General features: G+C 42.4%; 1 protein-coding gene across 8 annotated transcripts in view; it reads left to right on the top strand.

The window, feature by feature from the left end:
• Positions 1 to 3889: 3889 nt before the first annotated feature.
• The window catches only part of ST3GAL5 (ST3 beta-galactoside alpha-2,3-sialyltransferase 5), a 48492-nt gene continuing 27001 nt past the window's right edge, over positions 3890 to 25380 (top strand). The window contains exons 1-2 of one of the 8 annotated variants that reach the window (XM_024106470.3): positions 3890 to 4330; positions 24227 to 24341. In XM_024106470.3, coding sequence (XP_023962238.1) covers positions 4288 to 4330; positions 24227 to 24341 — 158 coding nt within the window. In that variant the 5' untranslated portion in view covers positions 3890 to 4287. Of the gene's footprint in view, positions 4331 to 7009; positions 7063 to 7234; positions 7434 to 17916; positions 18420 to 24226; positions 24352 to 25380 lie in introns of those variants that run through there. The other 7 variants (XM_024106472.3, XM_065597220.1, XM_065597223.1 and 4 more) reach the window with 7 other exon arrangements.

Below are 25380 nucleotides of genomic sequence, written 5' to 3'. Positions count from 1 at the left end.
GGGATATAAACCCTCATGCTTCAGGACATAAACTAATCAATAACTGCTTGTGGTTATAAAACAACGTTCTTTATGTTCATGTTGGTGTATGATTGTACATTCCAGGGTATATTCAAGGGTTTTTACACCTTCCTCTGAAGTATCTATTGTTCCCTCAGAGACAGGATACTAGACCAAAGGGTGTGTGTGTGTGTGTGTGTGTGTGATCGATCTCATACTCTATCGCTTTTCCTGCATGCTTAGCAACCATGTCAATGGTGTTAAAACACCACTTCCTGAGACAGTAAAAACGTGGTTCTGCTTTGTAGATAGGACCTAATAATGTTTGAACCATGCTACTAGCCCGCTTCTGTCCACGCAACTTTCAGGGAATAGTTTGAAAATAGTTTGGTCCCATCTACATTAAGAGAAAGAACCATGTTTTAAATATATCTGGGAGGAAGTTTATTGTAACCAGATCCCTTGTCATGGTTATTATAGTGCATGCAATTCCTAGTGCTGGTTACAAGCTCTATACTTGATTAGGAGCTGCCTATGTCTGGAATTATTTTTACTGTTTGCATTAATCAGTTATGATAGAATATGATTTCTATTTATAAATCAGTGCTTAGCTACCATAGTGATAGGCACTATATATAAAAAAAACTTAGCAAGATCTGGAGCAATCTAATTGGTTTTGTTGTTTAATCTGCTCTCTCCCATAGCTGATATGTGGGCTCTCTGCTCCCGTGTGTTCAGCATGACCTGCTCATGGGTCAAGTTGCTTGTTATTCATGCTCTTTCTCTATCTCCCAGTGCAATTTACTGATTTGTCCATGGGCCTAATTTTCACTCCCTTGCAACTTGCAGTCATTTGCACCTGTGCAAACTGCTACCAAATCAGAAGGGTGACATTCTACACCTACTGTGCCAAAGCTGCCAAGTCTTGCACCGTCTTTTTACAAGTCTAATATTTGGAGTTATTCTATAAGCCACTGTCATAACTATAAAGGGGAGGGTAACAGCTCTCCTGTGTACAGTACTATAAAATCCCTCCTGGCCAGCGACTCCAAAATCCTTTTCCCTGTAAAGGGTTAAGAAGCTCAGGTAACCTGGCTGGCATCTGATCCAAAGGACCAATAAGGGGACAAGATACTTTCAAATCTTGGGAGGGGGGGGGGGAAGGTTTTTGTTTGTGCTCTTTGTTTGGGAGTTCGTTCGCTCTTGGGACTGAGAGGGACCAGACATCAATCCACGTTCTCCACATCTTTCTAAACAAGTCTCTCCTATTTCAAACTTGTAAGTAAATAGCCAGGCAAGGCGTCTTAGTTTTACTTTGTTTTCTCAACTCGTAAATGTACCTTTTACTAGAGTGTTTATCTTTGTTTGCTGTACTTTGAACCTAAGACTAGAGGGGAATCCTCTGAGCTCTTCAAGTTTGATTACCCTGTAAAGTTATTTTCCATACTGATTTTACAGAGATGATTTTTACCTTTTTCTTTAATTAAAAGCCTTCTTTTTAAGAACCTGATTGATTTTTCCTTGTTTTTAGATCCAAGGGGGTTGGATCTGTATTCACCAGGAGTTGGTGGGTGGAAGGAGGGGAATGGTTAATTTCTCCTTGTTTTAAGATCCAAGGGGTTTGGATCTGTATTCACCAGGGAATTGGTGAAGGTCTCTCAAGGCTACCCAAGGAAGGGAATTAGCTTTGGGATGGTGGCAGTGGACCAGAACTAAGCTGGTAGTTAAGCTTAGAAGTCTTCATGCAGGCCCCCACATCTGTACCCTAAAGTTCAAAGTGGGGATACAGCCTTGACAGCCACAGTTGCTGAATTCAGAAAACTGCTTGAGAATTGCTGCTTTCATTAAATTATTACATTTCTAGCTCTCACCGCTGCAGAGAAAAGCTTAGACTCATAGATTTTAAGGTCAGAAGGGACCATCATGATCATCGAGTCCAGGGGTTCTCAAACTGTGGGTCGGGACCCCAAGGTGGGTCGCGATCCCGTTTTAATGGGGTCACCAGGGCTGGTGTTAGACTTGCTGGGCCCGGGGCCGAAGCCCAAGCCCTACCATCTGGGGCTGAAGCCAAGTCAAGGGCTTCAGCCCTGGGCTGCAGGGCTCAGGCTTCAGCCCTGGGTGGCGGGGCTTAGGCTACAGCCCCTTGCCTGGGGCTGAGGCCCTGGGATTTGGCTTTGTCCCTGCCAGCCTCTGCATGGGGGGGTGAGGCTTGAGCTTTGGTCCCCCACCCAGAGTGGCAGTGCGCAGGTGGGCTGAAACTTTGGTCCCGCCTCCTGGGGTCATGTAGTGATTTTTGTTGTTAAAAGGAGGTTGCGGTGCAATGACGTTTGAGAACCGCTGATCTAATCTGACCTCCTGCACATTGCAGACCACAGAACCTCACCCACCCACTCCTGTAATAGACCCTTAACCTCTGGCTGAGTTACTGAAGTCCTCAAATCATGATTTAAAGACTTCAAGTTACAGAGAATCCACCATTTACACTGCTTTAAACCTGCAAGTGACCCAGGCCCCATGCTGCAGAGCAAGACGAAACCCCCCAAAGGTCTCTACCAATCTGATCTGAGAGAAAATTCCTTAACAACCCCAAATATTATCAGGTGGTCTGGATTTGGTCCGTGGGCCTCCTATTGACTACCCCTGAGTTAGATCCATAGCATGTGGCAAGACCCACCCAGCCAGACACCTATGAAAGGATTCTCTGTAGTAACTCAGAGCCCTACCTATCTAGCGCCTCATCATACCATCTCCTCCATAAACTTATTAAGGTCAGTCTTGAAGCCAGTTAGGTTTTTTTGCCCCCACTGCTCCCCTTAGAAAGCTGTGCCAGAACTTCACTCCTCTGATGGTTAGAAACCTTCGTCTAATTTCAAGTCTAAACTTTATATCCATTTGTTCTTGTGTCCACTTTGGCACTCAAATAACTCCTCTCCCTCGCTGGAATTTATCTGTCTGATATATTTATAGAGAGCAATCATATCTCCCTTCAGCCTTCTTTTGGTTAGGCTAAACAAGCCAAGCTCTTTGAGAATCCGCTCATAAGATAGGTTTTCCATTTCTCGGGTCATCCTAGTAGCCTTTCTCTGCACCTGTTCCAGTTTGAATTCATCTTTCTTAAACATGGGAGACCAGAATTGCACACACTATTCCAGAGGCGGTCTCACGAGTGCCTTGTATAATGGTACTAACACTTCCCTGTCTCTTGGAAACATGAACCAAATATAAACTAAAGACTTAAAAACTGGAAAGGAAAAGAACCAAACATGTATTATTTCTAAAAAAACTTATGATTTTTAAGCCAAGCTCATGTTCTCCCGCCCCCGGAACCTGCCATGATTTTTGAATACCCGAGGCTGACAATACTGTGTGCACAGACATAAATACAGTAACTGCTCCAGGTTCAAAGGCTATGGAGAATTAAGCTCTGCCTGTGCATCACAGTCCTCTGCAGGGAGAAGACAAGTACTGTATTACCACTAATGAATGCTGAAGACGGGTCTACTGTACACTTAAAACCTAGGGTGACCAGATGTCCCGATTTTATAGGGACAGTCCCGATTTTTGGGTCTTTTTCTTATATAGGTACCTATTACCCTCCACCCCCTGTCCCGATTTTTCATATTTGCGGTCTGGTCACCCTACTTAAAACCTGACACGGGCATAGTCATGTCAGCCAGGAGTGTTGAAAAAACTGCACCCACCATCAACCCAGCGAGACCAACAAAACCCTCGGTCTGGATGCAACAATGCCCACAGAAGAGTGCTTCTGTCTGCACCGCTAGCGTCACAGGGGGAGGTTGCGTCCACACCAGCAGAACTCCCGCTGGCGATCGCCGCCTCTACAAGGGGGCTCTGTAGTGTAGACGTATCCCGAGGGCGCTTGTCCTTCAGTGCAAAGGCTGGAGGGTTGCGCAGCTGTTTTGCGGGCGTCCCACCGGCGCAGGGACGCCGGGGGGTTCCGAATCCTTTGCCGGGAGAGGCCACTCGCCTGCCTCTGCCCCACGAGACGTGCCCCGGATGGTGGGGCCACCCCATGTCTCAGGGGAAGAGCGCCTCAGGGGTCTACTGTCCTGACTCCCTTCCCCCCTCCCCTTTTCTCCCCCGACCCACGGCCCCCTCCCCTTCTCCGCGGCAGAGCCGGCGCGGCGCGATTGGCTGGGCCTCCCCACGTGTCGCGTGTCCGCAGCCGAGCGGCTGCCCGAGCCGGTTACCGCGGAGCCTAGCACAACCGCGGGCGGAGCGGAGCTGGGGCTGCCGGGCGCTTCGCTTCGCTTCGCTTTCCCCCCCATGCAGAGGAAACGCGACGAGGCCGGCGCGGAGCCCAGCGCAGGTAGGGGCTGGGAAGGGGGCCACGGGGGCGGGGCCTGCAGGGGCTGGATGAGCTGTGGGGCAGGTCGCGGGGGGCTGTGGCGGGTTATGGGGGGTGGGGGGCGGGGCTGTGTGTTGAGGTTGTTGGGGGTCTGTGGGGTGTATTGGTTGCCTGGGGGGGGGTTCTGGGGAGAGTTTTTGTAGGGGGCTGGGCTGGTGTTTTTAGGGTACGTGGGGGGGCCTGTAGGTGGTTATGTGGGGGCTGGGTATTGGTTGCCTTGGGGTTATGGGGTGGTTTTGTGGGGGATATTTTGGGGTGTGAAGGGCGTTATGGGGGTTGGTGGGGGTATTTTGGGGGTTCTGTGAGCGGTTACAGGAGTGTTGGCTGGGAGTGTTAGTTGCCTGTAGGAGGCTGTGGGCACGTTGGTTCTGGGGTGGTGGGAGGTCTGTAGGGGATGTTATGGGGTCTGTAGGCGGTTATTGGGCAGGTTTGGGTGCGAGGGTGGTGTTCAGAAACTTTGTAAGGAAATGTTATGGGCAGAATTCAGTGAGGGATGGATTTTTCAGTACTCTGGCAAGTCTGAAAATATCTTGTTTTCGGGTGAACTGAGAACAATTTTTTTATAATTTTTTTTGGGCATATACAAAAAAATCAGGAAACATTTCTAGTTGGGTCGAATGAAACACTTTCTTCAAGCCAACTCGTATTTTTTTTGTTTTGATTTCAGGCTTTTTTTTTTTTAAGGGATGACTGTACTCACAAAACCAGGGAGGGGGAGATTGCGGTGGTGGCTGGTGGTGCTCCCCTTATTACTTGGGATGTGGGAGACCCAAGTTCTATTCTGCCCTTTCTGAATTTGGGTTGGCTACATTGCAGAGAGTGCCCTAACCACTGGGCTGGATGTTCTGGTGTGGGTCTCTCTCCTGTTGAAACTGTTTCATTCTGTTTAAATAAACAGTCCTCAAATCAGGGATTGAACTTGGATCTCCCATCTCCTGTGAGTGCCCTACACCCCTGGGCTATAAAGGCATTCTCATTCTCTTTCCCTGGTCCAATTGTTCATTGTCATTCATACTATCAATTCATAGTTATTCATAATGACAGTGGGCCAGGGAAAGGGAATGAGTCTATGGCTCCACAGGGGTTAGGGCATTCACTCAGTATGTGGGAGACCCAACTTCAATCACTGCTCCAATGACTGATTAATTATCTAGATTGAGAACCCCCACCCCCCCACCAGACTATCCAGCCCAGTGGGTAGGGTACTCTCCTACAGTCCCAGGTGAGTACACTAAACTTTATAAAGGGGGCACCCCCACCCCTTCCTTCAGCTGTTTTGTTACTCCAACCTGAAAAAAATGATGTTTTGGTAATGTCAAAGCAGTTTTGACCAAAAAAAAAAAATTGGTGAATTTGACACAAATTCACTAATAGTTTTGGGTCAGCTGAAATTCTCTCTCCCCCCCCCCCCCCCCCCCCCAGTTACATAGTTTGTTGGGAAGGTTTTGGTGCTGTGAGGTGGTCGGAGAGTTTGTACGGGATGTTACCGGGTTTGTATGGGGTTATGGAAGTGTTGTGTGGGGTCTGTTGGGTTAGGGAAGGACTGGAGAGGGTTATTGAAGAAGTTTTGATGTTGGTGGCTAATAATGAAGGTTTGGAGATTTTGGAAATGGGGTAGTGTTGGAGTACTTGGTAAGACGGGGAGAAGAGGAGTGTTCTTAGAAGGGATGGGTTGCAGGGGATTTGGTTTTGGAGAGGGCAGTTTGTGAGAAGTGGTTTATTTGGTTCAGAGGAAGGGAAAATCCTGTTTATGGGGTAAATTTACCTCTTTAAATGGATCAAGTTCTCAGCTGTACCATCCCTGGTACCTGCTATATTCAATCACACAAGCTGGAACTAGCTGTGGGGTCTTCTAAACCCCGTATTTGCTATTGTAAGTGACCAAGCTGCATAGCTGGAACACACCCAGTTGAATGGGTGATGGTGCAGTAGGGGGCTGCCATAGGTGCTGGCCACAAAACCCCAAAGTACCAGTATTGGGGGCATATCCTACTGAATAGGAGCTTCTCATTTAAATTGTGGAAGCTGCAGCAAACTTGATTTGGGGTTGTTGCCAACCAGGAGTGAGTGGGTGGAACACGTAGATTATATAATTGTCTGTGCTGCATGCTTTGCCTTAAAATAAATAAAATCCTATCCTGTTGCATCATTTCTCTCTTTGTCGTGTGGTCTGATGCTCTAAATCGGGTTTCAGAGTAGCAGCCGTGTTAGTCTGTATCCGCAAAAAGAACAGGAGTACTTGTGGCACCTTAGAGACTAACAAATTTATTAGAGCATAAGCTTTGCCCACTTCTTCGGATGCATATAGAGTGGAACATATATTGAGGAGATATATATACACACATACAGAAAGCATGAACAGGTGGGAGTTGTCTTACCAACTCAGAGTTGAGAAGAGAATTTTTTTTGGCTTACATTGTTTTGGGTTTCCCCTGAAACATATATATTTACATTTGAGTGTGTGGTTTGTGTGTATTTTTCCTGCTGTAATTTGAAGCAGTAAAGAGGCAAGGCGGAAGGAAATAGCTTCTTCTGCTATTAAAACACATTTCCCTGACTCTGGCCTTGGCCCTCTTTAGTAGTCAGGGCCAGCCTTACAAAGCCTTGTGACATGAGCAACCACCCAGGGTGCTGTAGTCAGGGGAGTGCTGTCTGAGTGCTGCAAGATGGCGGGCCTGGGCTTCTGGAGCAGGGTGAGTGTGGGTGAACCCGGGGCTGGAAAATGCTGCCCTGAGCTGCCAGCCTGGTGGGGAGACACAAGCAGCAGGGCTCGCCCCTGCAGAGCCACTGGGCCAGCCCCTGGGTCCTCCCTTCCTGTGGGTATGGGTGGTGTCTGCTCACCCACTCTCCTCCTGCTAGGTCTTCAGAGGGTGCATGGCCAGGGGAGCCCCGGACTCCTCCCTCTTCAGCCTAGCCGGGCTCCGGGGCCAGGAGCTGGCCCTTGTGCTCTGAGCCCCATGGTGCTGTACTCAAACTCAAAGAAAGGGCTCCAAAATACAAGTTTGCCCCGGGGCTCCATTTTCTTCCGTAAGGCTGGCCTTGTTAATAGTACTCCAGGAAGATGGTAATTCGGCTTATCTTCTCCATTTTGCCATTCTAACTTACAATTGTAAAATGCTACTTTGGACCTTTAAAATTGTGAGAATAGGGGAGAAATGTTTAAGAATTTCTTTTGGGAAAACAACCTTTTCCTTCCTGGATGATTATTTCTGTTTTTTCAACTCAGAAGTTGTAAGGGTGATCAAAATGTGTGTGTGCTTCTTTATTCTGCCACGTTTAAAGAGATATTGTAAAGGTTAGAAATGTATTTGTGTGTTGCAAATGGAAATTTAGGTTAATAAAAATGAACAGTTAAAACATCTAATTTGATTAACTATTCATTTGGGTTTTTTATTTATATTTTTCTCTGGACAGTGAACATGGACTAATTGGCTTCAATTTCAGGCTCTTACATGCTGAGACTTAGTGTTTGGGTTGCAGATACTACAAGGAAATATTTATGTTTAAAATACTCTCTGTTGGACTTAAAAAGAGAGATAATGGAAATGTTTCTCATGGTCTTAGCTTTTGTAAAAACTTATTTTATGTACTTAAATTTTGAGCTAAATTCTGATAATGATACTCTAAACTTAGACTAGCCCTGGGCTTAGGTCGCCAATTATATGTGGTGTCTATGGCATAGTTGAATAAATTTGGTTTACAAATAACATTGTGGGTTGTGGGTGTTGTTGTGGATAGTTTAACTCAAGCACAGCGTTCACACCAACCTAATATGCTGTAAGACTCTTTATAATAATTTATAATAATCATTTAAGTAAAATCTGGTGGTAAAATATTTATCTGAGGTCTAAGGAAGGTTGTGTCTCCCATGGGATTTAGAAGAATTGAGTGTGGGCATTGGTGGTGGTTGTAAGTTGGAAGTGAAAGCAAGTTTGTCGTGGCTTTTACGCTAGAGATAACAGATGCGACAGGCAACAGGTGTCAGGAGAATGGTTGTTTAGCTGAAAGTGTAGTTGAGGATACATGTTCAGTACTGTTTCAGCAATCAGAAATGGTACTGAACCTCTTCTATAATTTTGTGAAGCTCTTATTTTGTGTAATGTAGTAGAGATGATAAAGAAAAGCATTCCCTTTCTTAGGTGTCATCGATGCATGTTTTATTAAACAAATAAGGTGAGTGTCCCAACAGGTGATTCATGTGTACAGGTGTCTGTAACCAGGTGTCCTATGGTCTTGACTACACAGAAATAGTTTTTTGGTATAACCTAAGATGTGATGATAATAATGAATACACTCATAACTTTACAAAATAGAACATATTATTTTTCTTCTTTTTTAACTTTATGCGAAAAGCCCTGCAGATTCAACACCTCCTGTTGCTTAAACTTCTACACCAGAATTTCATTATCCCTAATCATGATCAAAGGTGGCATTTCCATTTTCTAAACATTTTTGACATCTTTTCTGCAAATTATTTTTATTTTTTATTGATTTGATTTTTCCAAATACAACAAATACACCAACATACTATTTTCTTTTATAAAATGATTCTTTCTTGCCTCTGAAAAAGAAAGTGGACCAGTGCATTTGGAAAAAGGAAGACTTTACACTTAGTGTTCTCTTTCCTGTATTATTGACTTAGGCTCTATGTTGTTGTATTCATATGTTTCTTTTAATAAAGTCTGATAGTGGCATATAGAAAACTTACTGGGAAATGGAGATGCTCACACACCAAAAAGAAAGGGTAGTAGGTAAGAAATGGAGGAGGAAAAAAGAATTGTGTCTTCACCTCTCTGAGTAACTTCCAGGGTTGGGATTCCAGCCAAGCTGCTGCCCTTGAACTGCATTGCTTCCCCTCCAACTTTCGTACTGACTTCTGACTACTTGGTGTCTTTGAACTTTTCAAGACTTATAGCCACGTATAATGAAAATAGGCTTGGCACAATTTGATTTTTTTTTTTGTAATATTGATGGATAATATAGCAATGTTTTTATTTTTAAGCATTTTTTTATTTTTATCCATTTAAATGTTCACAGTTGTGCAAAATTATGGGTTTTAAGCATTTTCTTCAATTTTTATCAAATTAAATTTTCACAGTTGCGGAGAATTATGAGGGGTGTCAGACAATAGTTATTTAATGACTAGATGTTGAGATTTAGGAAGTTAAAGCTTTATAACTTAAATCAAAAATTGTCAACATCACATGTCAAAATATACAAAGTAACCATCTTTAAATCAAACTCTGGTTCTCCAGCAGCATTTTTCTTTCTTTGCCTATATGTAAATCTGGACGATCATCTATGGAAATATTTTTAATTGGTTTGTGTGCGTACAGTGAAAGCAACATTTACCAAATATTGGAAATAATTTCTCTAATAAGTTTATTAAGGTTTACCATGACTCAGTTTCCACACAAGCATTCATTTATTTGTCCAAAGGTCAGTTGGTGTTGGTTACATCTAAAATACAAATACAAGCACATATGCACGTGTATACCACATTCTAGCAACAATACAGTTATAAACATTGGCAGCTACTCTCAACAGGAACAGGCCTAGGAGATACCTTTCCATCATGGCATGACTCCAAAGGGTTAAGGAAAAGCTCTGTCAAAGAAACCCCTAGAAAAACTTGCTGCTTATATACTATAATAAACAAGTGATGTCACTGCTCGTTATTGGACCTTTGCCAAAGCCAGATGAGGGCGTTTTAAGACTGAACACTGTACCTGATAGCCAGTTAACCATGTTTTTTTTGTTTCCATTACCTCAGCTTAACCTTAAATAAGATAATGCTGGTATTTCAAGGATCACTACAAGTTTAACACAAACAACTCTTCTTTCTCATGATTTCATTATATGTGGTCACATGCTTTGGGTTTATCGCCTATGCTAATATTCAAACTCAATTTAAAACCAGTTCACCCAGTTCTAAAAGTTTCCAATAAAAATCTAATCCTTCCAAGCCTAATGTTAAAGAACAAAGAGATACCTGGAACACACACTTAAACAAAAATAGATCTGCAACTAGATTTCAAAAGGACAAACTTAAAAAAATTAAGGGAATTAGTTAGGGAAGTAGACTGGACTGCAACTATCTGAAGCCTGCATCCCAAGCAAGGGGGGGAAAAAATCTTAGGGAAGCGTTGCAGGCCAAACTGGATGAGCAAGCATCTCAAAAGAGGTTATTAAGAGAGAGCCTATAAGGAATGGAAGATGGGAAGGATCAGCAAGGAAAGCTACCTTTTGGAAATCAGAAAGAGTAGAGAAACATGAGAACTGCCAAAAGCCAAGCAGAGTTGGACCTTGCAAAGAAAATTAAAACAAATAGTTAAAGGTTCTATAGCCATTTATATAAAAAGAAAACAAGGAAAGAAGTGGGACCGCTAAGCACTGAGGATAGGGTGGAGATTAAGGATAATCTAGGCATGACCCAACACCTAAATAAATACCTTACCTTAATTTTTAATAAAGCTAGTGTAGCACTTAGGGGTAGTGGCAGGGTGGCTATTGGAATGAAGATATGGAAGTAGAAATTACCACATCTGAGGTGGAAGTCAAACTCAAACATCTTAATGGGACTAAATGGGGGGCCCCAGATTATCTCCATCCAAGAATATTAGAGCAACTGGCGCATGAAATTGCAAGCCCAATAGCAAGGATTTTTAAAGAATCTGTAAACTTGGCGGACATACCCTATGACGAGAGAATTGCTAATATAGTTCCTATTTTTAAGAAAGGGGAAAAAAGTGATCCAGGAAACTACAGGCCTGCAAGTAATTTGTTCCAAGACCTCAATTGTATGCAAGGCAAGGTCTTGGAGCAAATTTTGAAAGAGAAAGTAGTTAAGGACATAGAGGTATATGGGAATTTGGATAAAATACAGCATAGTTTTTCAATAGGTAGAGTGTGCCAGATGAACCTGATCTGCTTCTTTGAGAAGATAACTGATTTTTTTAGACAAAGGAAGTAGATGTACCTGGATTTCAGTAAGGCATTTGATACAGTTCCACATGGGAAATTATTAGTTAAATTGGAGAAGATGGGGATTTATATGAGAATTGAAAGGTGGGTAAGGGACTGGCTTGTTTAGCCTAACCAAAAGAAGGCTGAAGGGAGATATGATTGCTCTTGATAAATACATCAAAGGGATAAATACCAGTGAGGGAGAGGAGTTATTTAAGTTGGGTGCCAAAGTGGACACAAGAACAAATGGATATAAACTGGCCATCAACAAGTTTAGGCTTGAAATAGACAAAGGTTTCTAACCATCAGAGGAGTGAAGTTCTGGAACAGTCTTCCAAGGGGAGCAGTGGGGCAAAAAACCTAACTGGCTTCAAGACTGAGTTGGATAAGTTTATGGAGGTGATGGTATGATGAGACTGCCTACAATGGCATGTAACTGATCTACGACTGCTAGCAGCAAATATCTCCGATGGCCAGTGATAGGACACTAGATAGGTAGGGCTCTGAGTTACTACAGAGAATTCTTTTCTAGGTGTCTGGCTGGTGGATCTTGCCTACATGTTCAGGTCTAACTGATCTCCATATTTTGGGGTGGGTAAGGAATTTCCCCCCCCGGTCATATTGTCAGAAACCCTGTTTTTTTTTTTTTGCCTTCCTCTTCAGCATAGAGCCTGGGACACTTGCAGATTTAAATGTCTTTAAATCATGATTTGAGGACTTCAGTGACTCAGCCAGAGGTTGGGGTCTATTACAGGAGTGGGTGGGTGAGGTTCTGTGGTCTGCAGTGTGCAAGAAGTCGGACTAGATGAACACGATGGTCCCATCTGACCTTAAAGTCTAAGAATCTGAGTTTAACTACACTGTGTACAGGCCAGGTTGTAGATCGGGGAGAGCAAACTACTGCCCATGGGCCAGATCCAGATTTTCAATCCGGACCGCGGGATTGCCAGCTCTGTGGTGAAACAGGGCTAAGGCAGGCTCCCTGCCTGCCCTGGCCCGGCACCGCTCCCAGAAGAGGCTGGCACCACGTTCCTGCAGTCCCTGGTGGGAAGAGGGAGGGCAGAGGGCTCTGTGCGCTGCCCTTGCCTGCAGGCACTGCCCCCTGCAGCTCCCATTGGCCGGGAACGGGGAACCGCGGCCAATGGGAGTGGGAACGGGGAACCGCGGCCAATGGGAGCTTCGGGGGTGGTACCCACTGGTGAGGGCAGTGTGTGGAGGTGCCGCCTTACCCACCCCACCCCAAGGAGCCACTGCCGGACATGCTGGCCACTTCTGGGAGCAGGGCAGTCAGGGAGCCTGCCTTAGCCTCGCTGCGTGCCGCTGCCACCCTGGAGCCGCTTGAGGTAAGTGGCGGTGGGCCGGAGCCCGTACCCCAAACCCCACCTGCACCCCAACCCCTTGCCCTGAGCTCCCTGCCGCACCCTGTACTCCCTCCTGCAACCCAACCCCCTGCCCCAACCCTACATTCATGGCCATGCATACAATTTCCCCACCCAGATGTGGCCCTCGGGCCAAAAAGTTTGCCCACCCCTGTTGTAGATGCAGGTAGGGGTATATAATTACAGAAGCTAAATCACCAAGAACATGATAAAACATGCATAAAATAACAGCTGAATAATATGAACAATCCAAGAGTCACATGGTGTTTAAAATTTTATTAGAGAATGTTTAAAAATAGATGATACAGAGAGTTTGAAACGTCAGTTATTAGTCATCGGGGGTAACATACAGAGTATAGGGGGATGTTAGTATTTTGATAATGGATAGCACATAGCACATACAGTCTGCAATATCCCCAATGGGGGGGTATACGGTGGGTGAAATCAAGGTACAGTCAACAAGCAGTGGGGGTACATTACTCATACAGGAGTTACAGGCAATCATGGGTATAAATAAGCGGGCAGGGTAATGAGGATAGGATGACCCTCATATGGTGGAATTCAGTTTGGTTCGGTGGGTTTAGGGCTCAGGGGATAAGGTCCAACAGAGGACGTCTGCAGAGTTGAATGCAAAAGAAACTCTGGAGCAAGAAATTCCACAGCCTTTCCAAAATTTCCTGAACACTTCTGTTTTAGAATCATAGAAGATTAGGGTTGGAAGAGACCTCAGGAGGTCATCTAGTCCAATCTCCTGCTCAAAGCAGGACCAACATCAACTAATTCATTCCATTAATTCATTTGTTAAGCCATGCCTTAAAAACCTCTAAGGATGGAGATTCCACCACCTCCCTAGGAAACCCATTCCAGTGCTTCACTATCCTCCTAGTGAAATAGTGCTTCCTAATATCCAACCTAGACCTTCCCCACTGCAACTTGAGACCATTGCTTCTTGTTCCATCATCTGCCACCACTGAGAACAGCTGAGCTCCATCCTCTTTGGAACCCCCCTTCAGCTTAAGCTTTGTCTGATGAGTTCATTGTGTGACCTTTGAGGAATTGAACAGTCTCACTTCTTATTTTTTCGGCATTACTGTCAGTGTTATGTTAGTGTAGTATAGTTTTATAACTTAACCTAACACACGGGAAGACTTAACCTCATTTTCGGAATGGCTAACCTCAGTGATGAAGGCGCATGTTAAATAGCAGAGAGTACTTCAAATAGATACTTTGTGTTTTTTTTTTTTAATTATAACAGTCGAACTGATGGATAGGAGAGTTTGAATGGTTGATTCTGAGCATAGTAGGTTTTGGCGGGCCCTCTTTTATCCCCATGCTATTCATATTACACAGTCAGAGCTGCCACAATTACTCTCTGTAGAGTTTGCAGTTCAGCAGGGAGCCTCAGAGTGTTAACAACTTTGGACATTTGTCTAAGGGTACGTCTTCACTACCCGCCGTATCGGCGGGTAGCAATCGATTTATCTGGGATCGATATATTGCATCTCGTTAAGACGCGATATATCGATCCCCGAACGCGCTCACTGTCGACTCCGGAACTCCACCCGAGCGAGCGGCGGTAGCGCGGTCGACGGGGGAGCCGCGGCCATCGATCCCGCGCCATGTGGACCCCAGGTAATTTGATCTAAGATACTTCGACTTCAGCTACGCTATTTGCGTATCTTAGCTCGATTTCCCCCCCCCCCCCCAGTGTAGACCAGTGCAATAGTTCGTCACTATGAGAAGTGGAGAGAGATCACCTTGTATAAGTAAAGATTCATTACCATGCTGTTCTGTTGCTAGACAAGAATGGTTGCCTGTTTGTACTAGCAAAATTAGTATCTGTGTTACAATTACTAGCACCATGGCTGTGTCTACAAAAATTAAAAAAAAAATCAGAACCATAATTTTTCACTGGTAGTAGTAAGAGTGGACATTGTAGTGTAAAGAGGGTGCAGGCATTTTTATTACTGTGCCCTCTAACCAACGGGGGCCAGTGTCCTGCCCACAGCTTCCACTGTTGCTATCATTGGTGATGACTATGCACCTGATTTATTTATTTTTGTGGGGGTCAGTATAAACATGGTTAAGAATTCTGTGTATGTGTCCACTGATCGTTACCGTCCATGCCATGATGAGGGAAAACATTGAAGCTGCTTCTAAACTGCTCCTCTCCTGCAAGCCCAAATGGAGATTTAGCCTTGTCTAACCTAGGCTCACTTCTTTAAAAACTTCCATCACTGGTTCAGCTTCACTGGTGGTAGCAACAGTGCACTACTTGTAGAAGAGACTCCAGGAGGCTGCTGGCATTCTAAGCACTGCCAGGTAGACCGGCTCTGAACAGTGTTAGATGTCATAGTGCTTTGAATGCCCCGAGCTGCCTGGAGGCTTATTTATACTAACACTCTCACCTTGCTACTGCTAGTGTAGTTAAGAACATAAAAATGGCATACTGCATCAGAACAAAGGTCCATCTAGTCCAATATCCTGTCTTCTGACAGTGGCCAGTGCTAAATGCCTCAGAGTGAACAGAACAGGGCAATTTATCGAGTGATCCGTTCCCTGTTGTCCGTTCCCAGCTTCTAGCAGTCAGAGGTTTAGGGATACCAAGACCAGGGAGTTGTGTCCTTCACCATCTTGGCCAATAGCTATTGATGGACCTATCCTCCAGGAACTTATCTAATTCTCTTTTGAATCCAGTTATATACTCTTGGCCTTCACAACATCCCTGGCAACGCATTCCACAGGTTGATTGTGCGTTGTGTGAAGAAGTACTTCCTTATGTTTCTAAACCTGCTGTCTATTAATTTCTTTGGGTGTCCCTTGATTCTTGTGGTATGTGAAGGGGGAGAACACTTTTTTCCCCACTTTATCTACTCTAGTCCACTCTTTTTTCACTTTCTCCACTCCATAATTGTATAGACCTCTGTCATATCCTCCCCTCAAACTTTTCCAAGATGAACATTGCAGACTTTTTAGTCTCTCTTCCTATGGAAGCTGTTTTATACCCCTAATCATTTTTGTTGCCCTTCTCTGTACTTTTTCCAATTCTATTATATCATTTTTTGAGATGGGGCAGCCAGAACTGCACACAGTATTCAAGATGCAGGCATACCATGGATTTCTATAGGATCATTATATTTTGTCTTATTATCTATCCCTTTCCTAACTGTTGAACTCGTAGTGGCAATGAAGGAAAAATTTTAAGAAACATAGGGTAGTTAAATCAAAAAGGAATCCTATGAAAAGTAGAAACATGGTCATATTGCTGAGGAGGAGTACAAAAGAATAGCACAAGCATGTATGGACAGAATCAAAAAGACTAAGGCACAAAATGAGGTACAATTATCAGAGGGTATAAAGCAATAAGAAGATTCCATAAATACATTAGGAGCAAGAGAAAGACAAAGGAAAGTGTTGGTCTTCTACTTAGTGGGGAAGGATAGCTAATAATGGATAACATCAAGGAGACTGATGTGTTTAATGGCTGTTTTACTTCAGTCTTCACTAAACAGGTTAATGATGACCAGATACTTAACACCATTAATATTAACAACAAGGGGGAAGTAACACAAAGTAAAATAGGGAAAGAACAGGTTAAAGAATATTTAGATTAAATTGGATGTATTCAAGTTGGCAGGGCCCATTAAAATTCATCATAGGGTACTTAAGGAACTATCTGAAGCAATCTTGGAACCATCAGCAATTATCTTTGAAAACCTCATGAAAGATGAGTGAGGTCGCAGAAGACTGGAAAAGGGCAAACATAGTACCTAACTTTAAAAAGGGGAACAAAGACCTAGGGAATTATAGACCAGTCAGCCCAAATTCAATATCTAGAAAGATACTAGAACAAATTATTAAACAGTTAATTTGTAAGCACCTAGAAGTTAATAGGGTTCAAAGAAATAGCCAGCGTGGTTTTTTCAAAAACAAAACATGCCAAACCAACCCAATTTCCTTCTTTGATAAGGTTACTGGCCTAATGGATAGTAGTGATGATATAATCTTGGTTTTACTAAGGCTTTTTATACAGTCCCACATGACATTCTTATAAGCAAACTGGGGAAATGTGGTTTAGCTGAAAATTATATAAAGTGGGTGTGACCTGAACAGAATCCCATTGCAAGAGATTCACTGGTATCTGATAGTGATTTTCAGCTGGCCTGACCCCATTCATTGTGTCCCAATTCACTAATGTTCTAACTATATCTGATGTGTGTTGCGAATTATACCTATAGGTCACGCGTAGTTCGAGTCTAGGCTGAGGCACATAAACAAATCCACGACTGCAGAGTATCCAAAGATAACAGGTTTATTACGCCCGAGCTTGGTGCCCCCCTGCTAATCAGGAAGGGACCCCAAAATGGAGGTTACACAAAGATTATATACCTTTAAGCAAGGGATGCTGCCCTCGTGCATCGTAAGCCTTAGCCAATAAACAAGCCTTTTTCTTATCTACCACCTATCCCCACTAGGCCCTTGCCCGTGCTGCCTAGGGTTGCAACTACTTAGGCATGCGGTTACCTTTTTTTTCCTGTTGCCCTTATCTCTGTGTCCAGATGTCCCCTTTTCTCCCCCCTTGTTTCCTGGTACGCGATGTGTTTGCTTCTAGCTAAGGGCGGGCCCAAACCAAAATGGAGTTACATAACCAAACTTTCCTTAACACATGTCATGTAAGGTATCCCTGGAAAACTAATAACCCACTGATCAGTAATATTCTTGCATGGTGTATGTACAGTATATGCCCAAGGGGCCATACAAATATGAAGGCAATGTGGAACTAAAATGTGTTTATGAGCTACATCTGGGTGTTAGAGCAACAGGTCAACTATTTGCCTATAAGCCCAGCTGTTATATCAGGAGCAACGACTGTCTCTGCAAAACACCTGCTGCAGCCCTCTGTGCAGCAAGATTATGTGATAACACAAGGTGGCCAAACCACCAGCCTAGGTGAGACAGACAGGCACTGCTATTTTAGTCTAACATATGCCTCAGAGTGGAGTGCGGGGGGAGGGGGGTGCTGTGGAAAGAAGTGATGAGTTCAAGCAAATGTTAAACCGCATCCTGTTATGTATCCATTCCCTTGCCTCTCTCTCAATCTGCATACAAGGCCTTTTGAAATGTTCCTTCCGCATACACGTATAAGGTATGCATGCTAAGTTGTTTGTTGCTAGGTATAAAAAGGCTGCTCCGCACTTGTAAGGGGCTCTCTCTCTGTGGCATTAGCCGAGGAGAGCGCCCACTCAGCTGACTGGTCAATAAAAACTTAAAGCCATCTTCTAGACTCCTGTGCCTCCTTGGGGTAATTGGGCAGCTCCAGGGGGAAACGAGCCCATTTGGCTAACATGGGGAATGGGTAAACAGGTGGTTTCAGAGCCAATTAGCAATCATGTGTCAAGTGGTCATTCATTTGCATTAGCGAGAGCACGAAATGATCAATTTGTATTTTAGAAAGCACCAGTGAGGAAAGAAGCCAGCATGGAACTTCCTTCGCCACGAGACTCCATGTCTCCTTTCTCATAGCTTGAATGCACTTTATTTTGGGGGATAACTTTCTGAAGAATCCATTTCAGAGGTTCACTGGACTATAAAAGAGAGGGGCAACAAACCCCAAGTTCTCTCTCTGCTAAGACAAAGAGCACTTTAGACTTTGACAGAGATTCAGATTGGAGAGGTGGTCAGCCATCTTGCTGTAAGGTAGTATGGTAAGAATCTTACCTGGTACAAAGACTAATTAGATTAAGTATTAATTTCTAGAAAGCGTTTTTCATTTTTATTTGCATGTAACTCTGTCCTTGAACTCACTTAAAATCCTATTACCACTTGTAAATAAACTTGCTGTACTTTTAATCTAAACCAACCTGTTGCTGTGTTTGAATTGAAGTGCTTTGCTAACTCCAGTTAAAGTGATAAGCAGTGCATTTTGTCTCTTTAGAGGAGCAAACAAACCTTCTTCTTCTGAATGATCCAGGAAAGGGCTGGACATTACAGAGCATGTGGTTTGGGGAAAATTTGGAACTGGGGGGTGTTGGGGTCATCTTGCCAGGTGTAACCAAGGCTGTTGGAGGACAGAGTGTGGCTATGGTGAAACAAGCAGGCTGTTGAAGTCAGAGCTTCTGGGGCTGCTTATCACACAGACACTCAGTACAAGCTTGTATGCTGGCTGGGAGAGTCCATACAAGGGAGCTACAGCAGCAGAGTATTTTAAGGCATCCAGAATTACAGGGAAGTTGATGACACAACCCCTCAGTAGTTTGTATTACATTGCAGAATGTGACAGTGGGTGTATAAGTGGTTGAAAGACTGTATTCAGAGTAGTTATCAGTGGTTCACAATATGGGAATACTTATCTAGTGGGGTTCCTCGCGGGTCGATCCTGGGTCTGGTACTAGTCAATATTTTCATTAATGACTTGGACAATGGAGTGGAGAGTATGCTTATAAAATTTGCAAATGACACCAAGCTGGGAGAGGTTGCAAGCATTTTGGAGGCCAGGATTAGAATTCAAAACAATCTTGACAAATTGGAGAATTAGCCTGAAATCATCAAGATGAAATTCAATTAAGATAAGTGCAAAGTACTTTAGAAAGGAAAAATCAAATATACAGCTACAAAATGTGGAATAACTGGCTAGGTGGTAGTACTGCTGAAAAGGATCCGTGGTTTATAGTGGATTACAAATTGAATGAGTCTGTGATGCATTTGTGAAAAAGGCTAATATCCTGGAATATATTAACAGGAATGTCATATGAGAGATACAGGAGATAATTGTCCTGCTCTACTTGACACTGGTGAGGCTTCAGCTGGAGTATTGTGTTCAGTTCTAGGTGCCACACTTTAGAAAAAATGTAGACAAATTGGAGGAAGTCAAGAGGAGAATAACAAAAATGAGAAAAAGTTTAGAAAATCCGACCTATGAGGAAAGGTTAAAAACACTGGCTATGTTCAGTCTTGAGAAAAGAAGATTGAAGGGAGAACCTGATAACATTATTCAGATACATCAAGTGATAGTATAAAGATCAATTTTTCTCCATATCCATTGAAAGTAGGACAAGAAGTAATGGACTTAAACTGCAGCAAGGGAAATTTAAGTTAGATATTAGGAAAAACTTCCAAACTACAAGGCTAATTAAGCTCTGGAAAAGGCTTCCAAGGGAAGTTGTGGAATCTTCATCTTCGGAGGTTTAGTAGGTGGGACAAACACTTGTTGTCAAGGATGGTCTAGATATACTTGGTCTGGCCCCTCAGCAAAGGGGGTTGGACTTGATGATCTCTCAGGGTCTCTTCCAGCCCTACATTTCTATGATTTCCTAGCTTCTGGGAAGGCCCACCTCCTTCAAACTCTATCTGCAGAGTCTTTCCCTGTGTTAGCCTGTCTCCCTAACAACTTCTGACAATTGGCCTCTCTTCCCCTGAGAAGCTTTTAACAACTGTTTAGTGTTCTCTTGATCCCCAGGCTGACATACATACAAGGCTTGTAACTTGTTGGAGACACAATTTTCCCAATTGTCTTTTGTGTTTGTGCCTGGATGGTCTTATGTGGGAAGCCATTGTGTTGCCTTCCCTGTTTGTTCTTCCCACAGCCTCTAGATCAGTGCATTCATACAGGAAAGTCTTAACCCAGTATACAATAACTTCCCCTCATTGACAAGGTCACATACAACGTTGTTAAAATTGTTACTCCTTGGTGTTCTTAGATTGTTTCATGGCATTTCCACGTCTGTCACAATTTTGAGGTTAAATCCCATCATCCATCTCAAAGAGGTTATAATTCCTGAAGTTGAGTCTAGAATTGTTTCCTCCACTCTATTACAAATTTCTGTTAGGCCCTGCTTGGTCTAGAAAACTCTGGCATTGCAGCCACCGGTTGTTTAAACTTAAATGTAACTTTTTCCACCATGTCATGGAGGGTTAGATGATATGGTTGTAAAAATGCTGCTGAACGGTTAACATTGTTTCATAATTATCAGTTCGCCTGTTGTTCAGTGCTATTCTGCTGCATAATTCAGGTGTAATGTAGAAAACTTTTTGGCTGGGGAGAAAAAAAAGGAACTTGTGAAATTCAGGCCTGGCTGTAACATTATGGAACAAAACAAATGCATTACTGAGAAAGAGAACTGTATTTAATACAATTTAGATCTTAACTAATATAATTGACTTGCCAGTTCTCAACTAGAATGGTGAAATTTGGTACTATCCTAATTTATCATATGATGCTAAATAGGAGGAGAAATCCCAAATCCAAATACTGACCTTTCCATCAGAAAAAAACGGACACATTTTGTTTTAATCACTGAAGTGCCTTTTTGAGATTGTATCAGATTTCAAGACTGTTTTTCTATATGGGTCATTGTTTGAAAACTTTGCAGTGATGGTCTAAGGGCAGCTTACAGGAACACCTTATAAAAAAGGTCTAGAGAACATGACTGATGAGGGAAGATTTGAAAAAAATTGGGTTTGTTTAGTCTGGAAAAGAGAAGACAGAGAGGGGACATAACAGTTTTCATGTACATAAAAGTTTTCATGTACATAAAAGGTTGTTAAAAGGAGGAGGGAGAAAAATTCTTCTTCTTAACCTCTGAGGATAGGACAAGAAGCAATGGGCTTAAATTGCAGCCAGGGAGGTTTAGGTTGGACATTAGGAAAAATTTCCTAACTGTCAGGATCTATCTGTCAGGGTGCTTACGCACTGGAATAAATTGCCTAGTGAAGTTGTGGAATCTCCATCATCGGAGATTTTTAAGAGCAGGTTAGACAAACACCTGTCAGGGATGGTCTAGAGATAATACTTGGTCCTGCCATGAGTGCAGGGGACTGGACTAGATGACCTCTTCAGGTCCCTTCCAGTTCTATGATTCTATGAAAATTGTCACATAACTGAAAGAAAGGTTGGAATAATTTCTTTGCTTCTGATGGCATTACCCACTCAACAGTTACTGCTAATTTATTCCTGTCTCAGATTTAACTCTGTGGTCTTTGGTTTATTGAAAATACATCTGAAAAGCAAATGGCATAAAGAACAGTGCTCAAAATGGCAGGTATTCTTACAAAGCACATGAGGAAAGAGCTCTAAATCTGTTTACCTCCTCTCAGAGCCATTTCAAACTGCACAAATAAAACACTGTTGTACAGTCAGTATAGTCAGGCAAAGTAAAAACGTTTCTAGCTGAGGGTACTTCAATTTGCTGAGTACTCTTGTGTTTCCACTGAGTTATGTGAGAATATTTTTTGTTTAAATGTGAAATAGATCCAAGAGCCATGTGTGAAGGTATTTTGTTAGGAAGGATGGTCCAGTGGTTAGGACACTAGTCTAAAACCTGGGAGGCCTAGGTTCAATTCTCTGCTCTGCCACAGATTTTCTGTGTGATCTTGGGAAAGTCATTTACCTTCTCTGTGTCTCAGTTCTCCATCTGTAAAATGGGGATAATAGCACTCCCCCCCACCCCCACCCCAGCTCACTGGGGTAGTGTGAAGATTAATATATTAAATAATGTGAAGTGCTCTGAAGTCTGTTGATGAAAAATGATGTATAAGAGCTGGGCATAATTATTATTATCATTTGTTATCATGGGCGGCAAGTATAATAGACCAGGGAAGATTCTGCCTTTCCTGGCTGCAGCCGCTGCTGTGGGATGCCGGGCTGGGACCGGCCGGGGCGTCTGCACTGGGGCGACTCTGGGGCAGCCCAGCCCCGGGCCCACTGGGACTGCTCGGGTTGGATGCCAGCTTGGGCTGCCCCAGGGTTTTTGTGGCGGCGGGGGTGGGGTAGAGGTAGGTGGCTTGGGGTTCTGGCAGCCTGGGGCTTCTCTCTTCCTTTTAAGAGCCTGATGATAGTAAATACATTTCTTAATATAAAACATCAATGCCAGAATCAGAAACGGCACAGGATTCTGTAACAGAATATTCGTCCATGGAAAATCAGTTTGTAAAAACCCACAAATTAAGAAAGATTATCTTGAAGACAGGTTTTAAATATTTTCAGTCTCTTAATGCTCAAATTGGCTAAACAAGGGAGACTGAGCACTTCACCAGCATACAGATGTGTTGCAAAATGATACCTGCAGTATGTAAATGCAGTTAAACAGCATAGCGTTTTTCACATCCAAGCGAAATTGCAGCAGAATCTTTAAGAAATAACAAAGAATGGGGAAAATTACACTTGTATAGGAGGCACAATTTATCTTTAAGAAACAGAAAACTGTAATCCACTCCAGAGGATGAAGTCAATTTTTATTAATAGTTTTTGAGGTCAGAAAGCACCATTATGACTATCTAGGCTGACTTTCTGCATCAATCCTGTAATTTCTGGTTGAACTAGAGTGTTCCTTTAGAAAGGCATCCATTCTTGATTTTAAAGACTTCAAGTGACAGAGTTCCTCTGATGGTCTATTATCTTCATTGTTAAAAAATTGCACCTTGTTTCTAGTCTGAATTTGTCTGGCCTCCGCCTCCAGTTTTTGGATCTTATTATGCCCTTTTCTGCTAGATTCATGGAGCCCTTACCTATCAAAAATATTCTCCCCATATAGGTACCTATAGACTGTGATCAAGTTACCTGTTAACCTGCTCTTGGATAAACTAAAATATTTATGACAGGTTTCAGAGTAGCAGCCGTGTTAGTCTGTATCCGCAAAAAGAACAGGAGTACTTGTGGCACCTTAGAGACTAACAAATTTATTAGAGCATAAGCTTTCGTGGACTACAGCCCACATCCGAAGAAGTGGGCTGTAGTCCACGAAAGCTTATGCTCTAATAAATTTGTTAGTCTCTAAGGTGCCACAAGTACTCCTGTTCTTTTTTGTAAAATATTTATCTGTATTTTAGATAACCCTGCTTTCTTATAAATCCATTGAAACCTACTCTTCGGTTTACCCTCTGTTAGACATTCTTTTTGGAACTAGGTCATTTAATACATCACACCTGCCCTCTCTCTACAGGGGCTCCCTGCTTGAAATATTTTATTACTTTCTTGTATGTTGTCATAGATGTACGTGATGCTGAATAGAATTTAGAGATACAATCATTGCCTTGGGTAGTTTGCAGTCAGACGTGATGTAATGCTGGAATAGATGACATAGGGCTTGTATGTTATATATAATGTGTATATAGTACATGTAGACTATAGTCAGTTATTGTGCTTTGTGATAGCTTTATATATCTTCTGTATAATGTAATTTATATAGTTCAAAATGTATCTCCTATGATTTAAACTCACATGAAATCTATGCTTTGTAAATAGTAAAACTTGTATATTTTTAGAATTGCTTCCTAGCAGTACAGTTGAGAGTTGATTGGGATGAATTCATTCATTCATTGCAACCCATTGGGATGAAGTAATTTTTAACAATAGAGAAATTAAAACTGCAATTCACCATTGACAACAGGGTAAACAAAACCAGGATCTATTCCAGGAAACTTTCCACTTTAATTGCTCATAGTAATTGGATGCCTTCAGAAGCTTTTTGAATGCATAGCAACAAGATTCTTATTTAAAGTGTATTTTTCTTTACAGCAATGCTGAGTGATGAAGATAATTGTATGAAGTTGAAAAGTGATCACGTGCCCTCTGTGCAATGGTATAAGCTGGTCATACATGAAGATGAAAAGACCAAGCTGTTTTTTAAAAGGTACTCTCAAGTAAGTGTGTCTCTGTCATGATAAATTAGATTTAAATTGCTGTTTAATCAAACATGCTGCATGGCGTAGGCACTGAAGATACCTCAGTGATGTGTGGTATAAAAGCCTAGGGAATGGAATTGTCACATCTGCCAAAGGGAGTTAGGCACCCAATCACATTGAGATCCAATGGAAGTTGGGTGCCTGTGTCATTTTTTTTTTCAAGATGCCAACCTCTGTCTCTCTTTATATATAATATACACAACCCATTTCCCCCCACCCCGTCCCCCACCTCCCAATAAGAATTTAGCAGCAAACCCTGGAATGTCAGTTTTATTTTGTGCCCAATAAATCATCATGCCAAGACACTTCCATAGTGTAGTACTTGATGAAAATAGAGTACAGTGGAAATGCGTTGTGGATTACTGAATGTTCATTTACTTGCTAAACACAATTGTGTTTTTTAAAAATATTGCACAAAAGATGTTTGTTCCTTGTAGTTAGTTTTAATTTGATAATACTTCACAGCTAGTAGTATATTAATATAAATGCTAAATTATATAAAAATAAATATATATTTGTATTAAGACACATCATTACAGTGTGGGCCATTAAATCTTTGTGAAGTATGGAGAACCTGCCGGTTTACTAGTGTGTGGATTAGCAAACTTTGCTTTTCACATAGAACTTCAGAGCCTAACTTTAGTCATTCATTTGTGAAAATCTTGGCTTTACTATATATTAACTTCTGACATGCAGCAGCCAAATATACAGTCATTAGTTTATTAAAAATTATCTATGCTACGCTAAGTGACTGACCATTAATATTTATTTGTGTATAAAAATCCATAAATTGTTCTGGTTGGCTTTTGTTCCATAGGAATAAATGAACAACTAAACCTCAAAAATAAATAGCCAAATTTCCTAATAACAAGAAATTATTCAAATTAACTACCAAGTAGAATAAGAACGATATGCATTTGTAATGGTCAATTTAAAAATATTTTTATTTTTTAGCATATGAGTGTTTCTAGGATATCAATGACCAAA

This window comes from Chrysemys picta, chromosome 5 (assembly GCF_011386835.1).
Source record: "Chrysemys picta bellii isolate R12L10 chromosome 5, ASM1138683v2, whole genome shotgun sequence".
NCBI lineage: Eukaryota > Metazoa > Chordata > Testudines > Emydidae > Chrysemys > Chrysemys picta.
The sequence above is the reverse complement of the archived record's forward strand: the minus strand, read 5'-3'. Positions and strand labels throughout refer to the sequence as shown.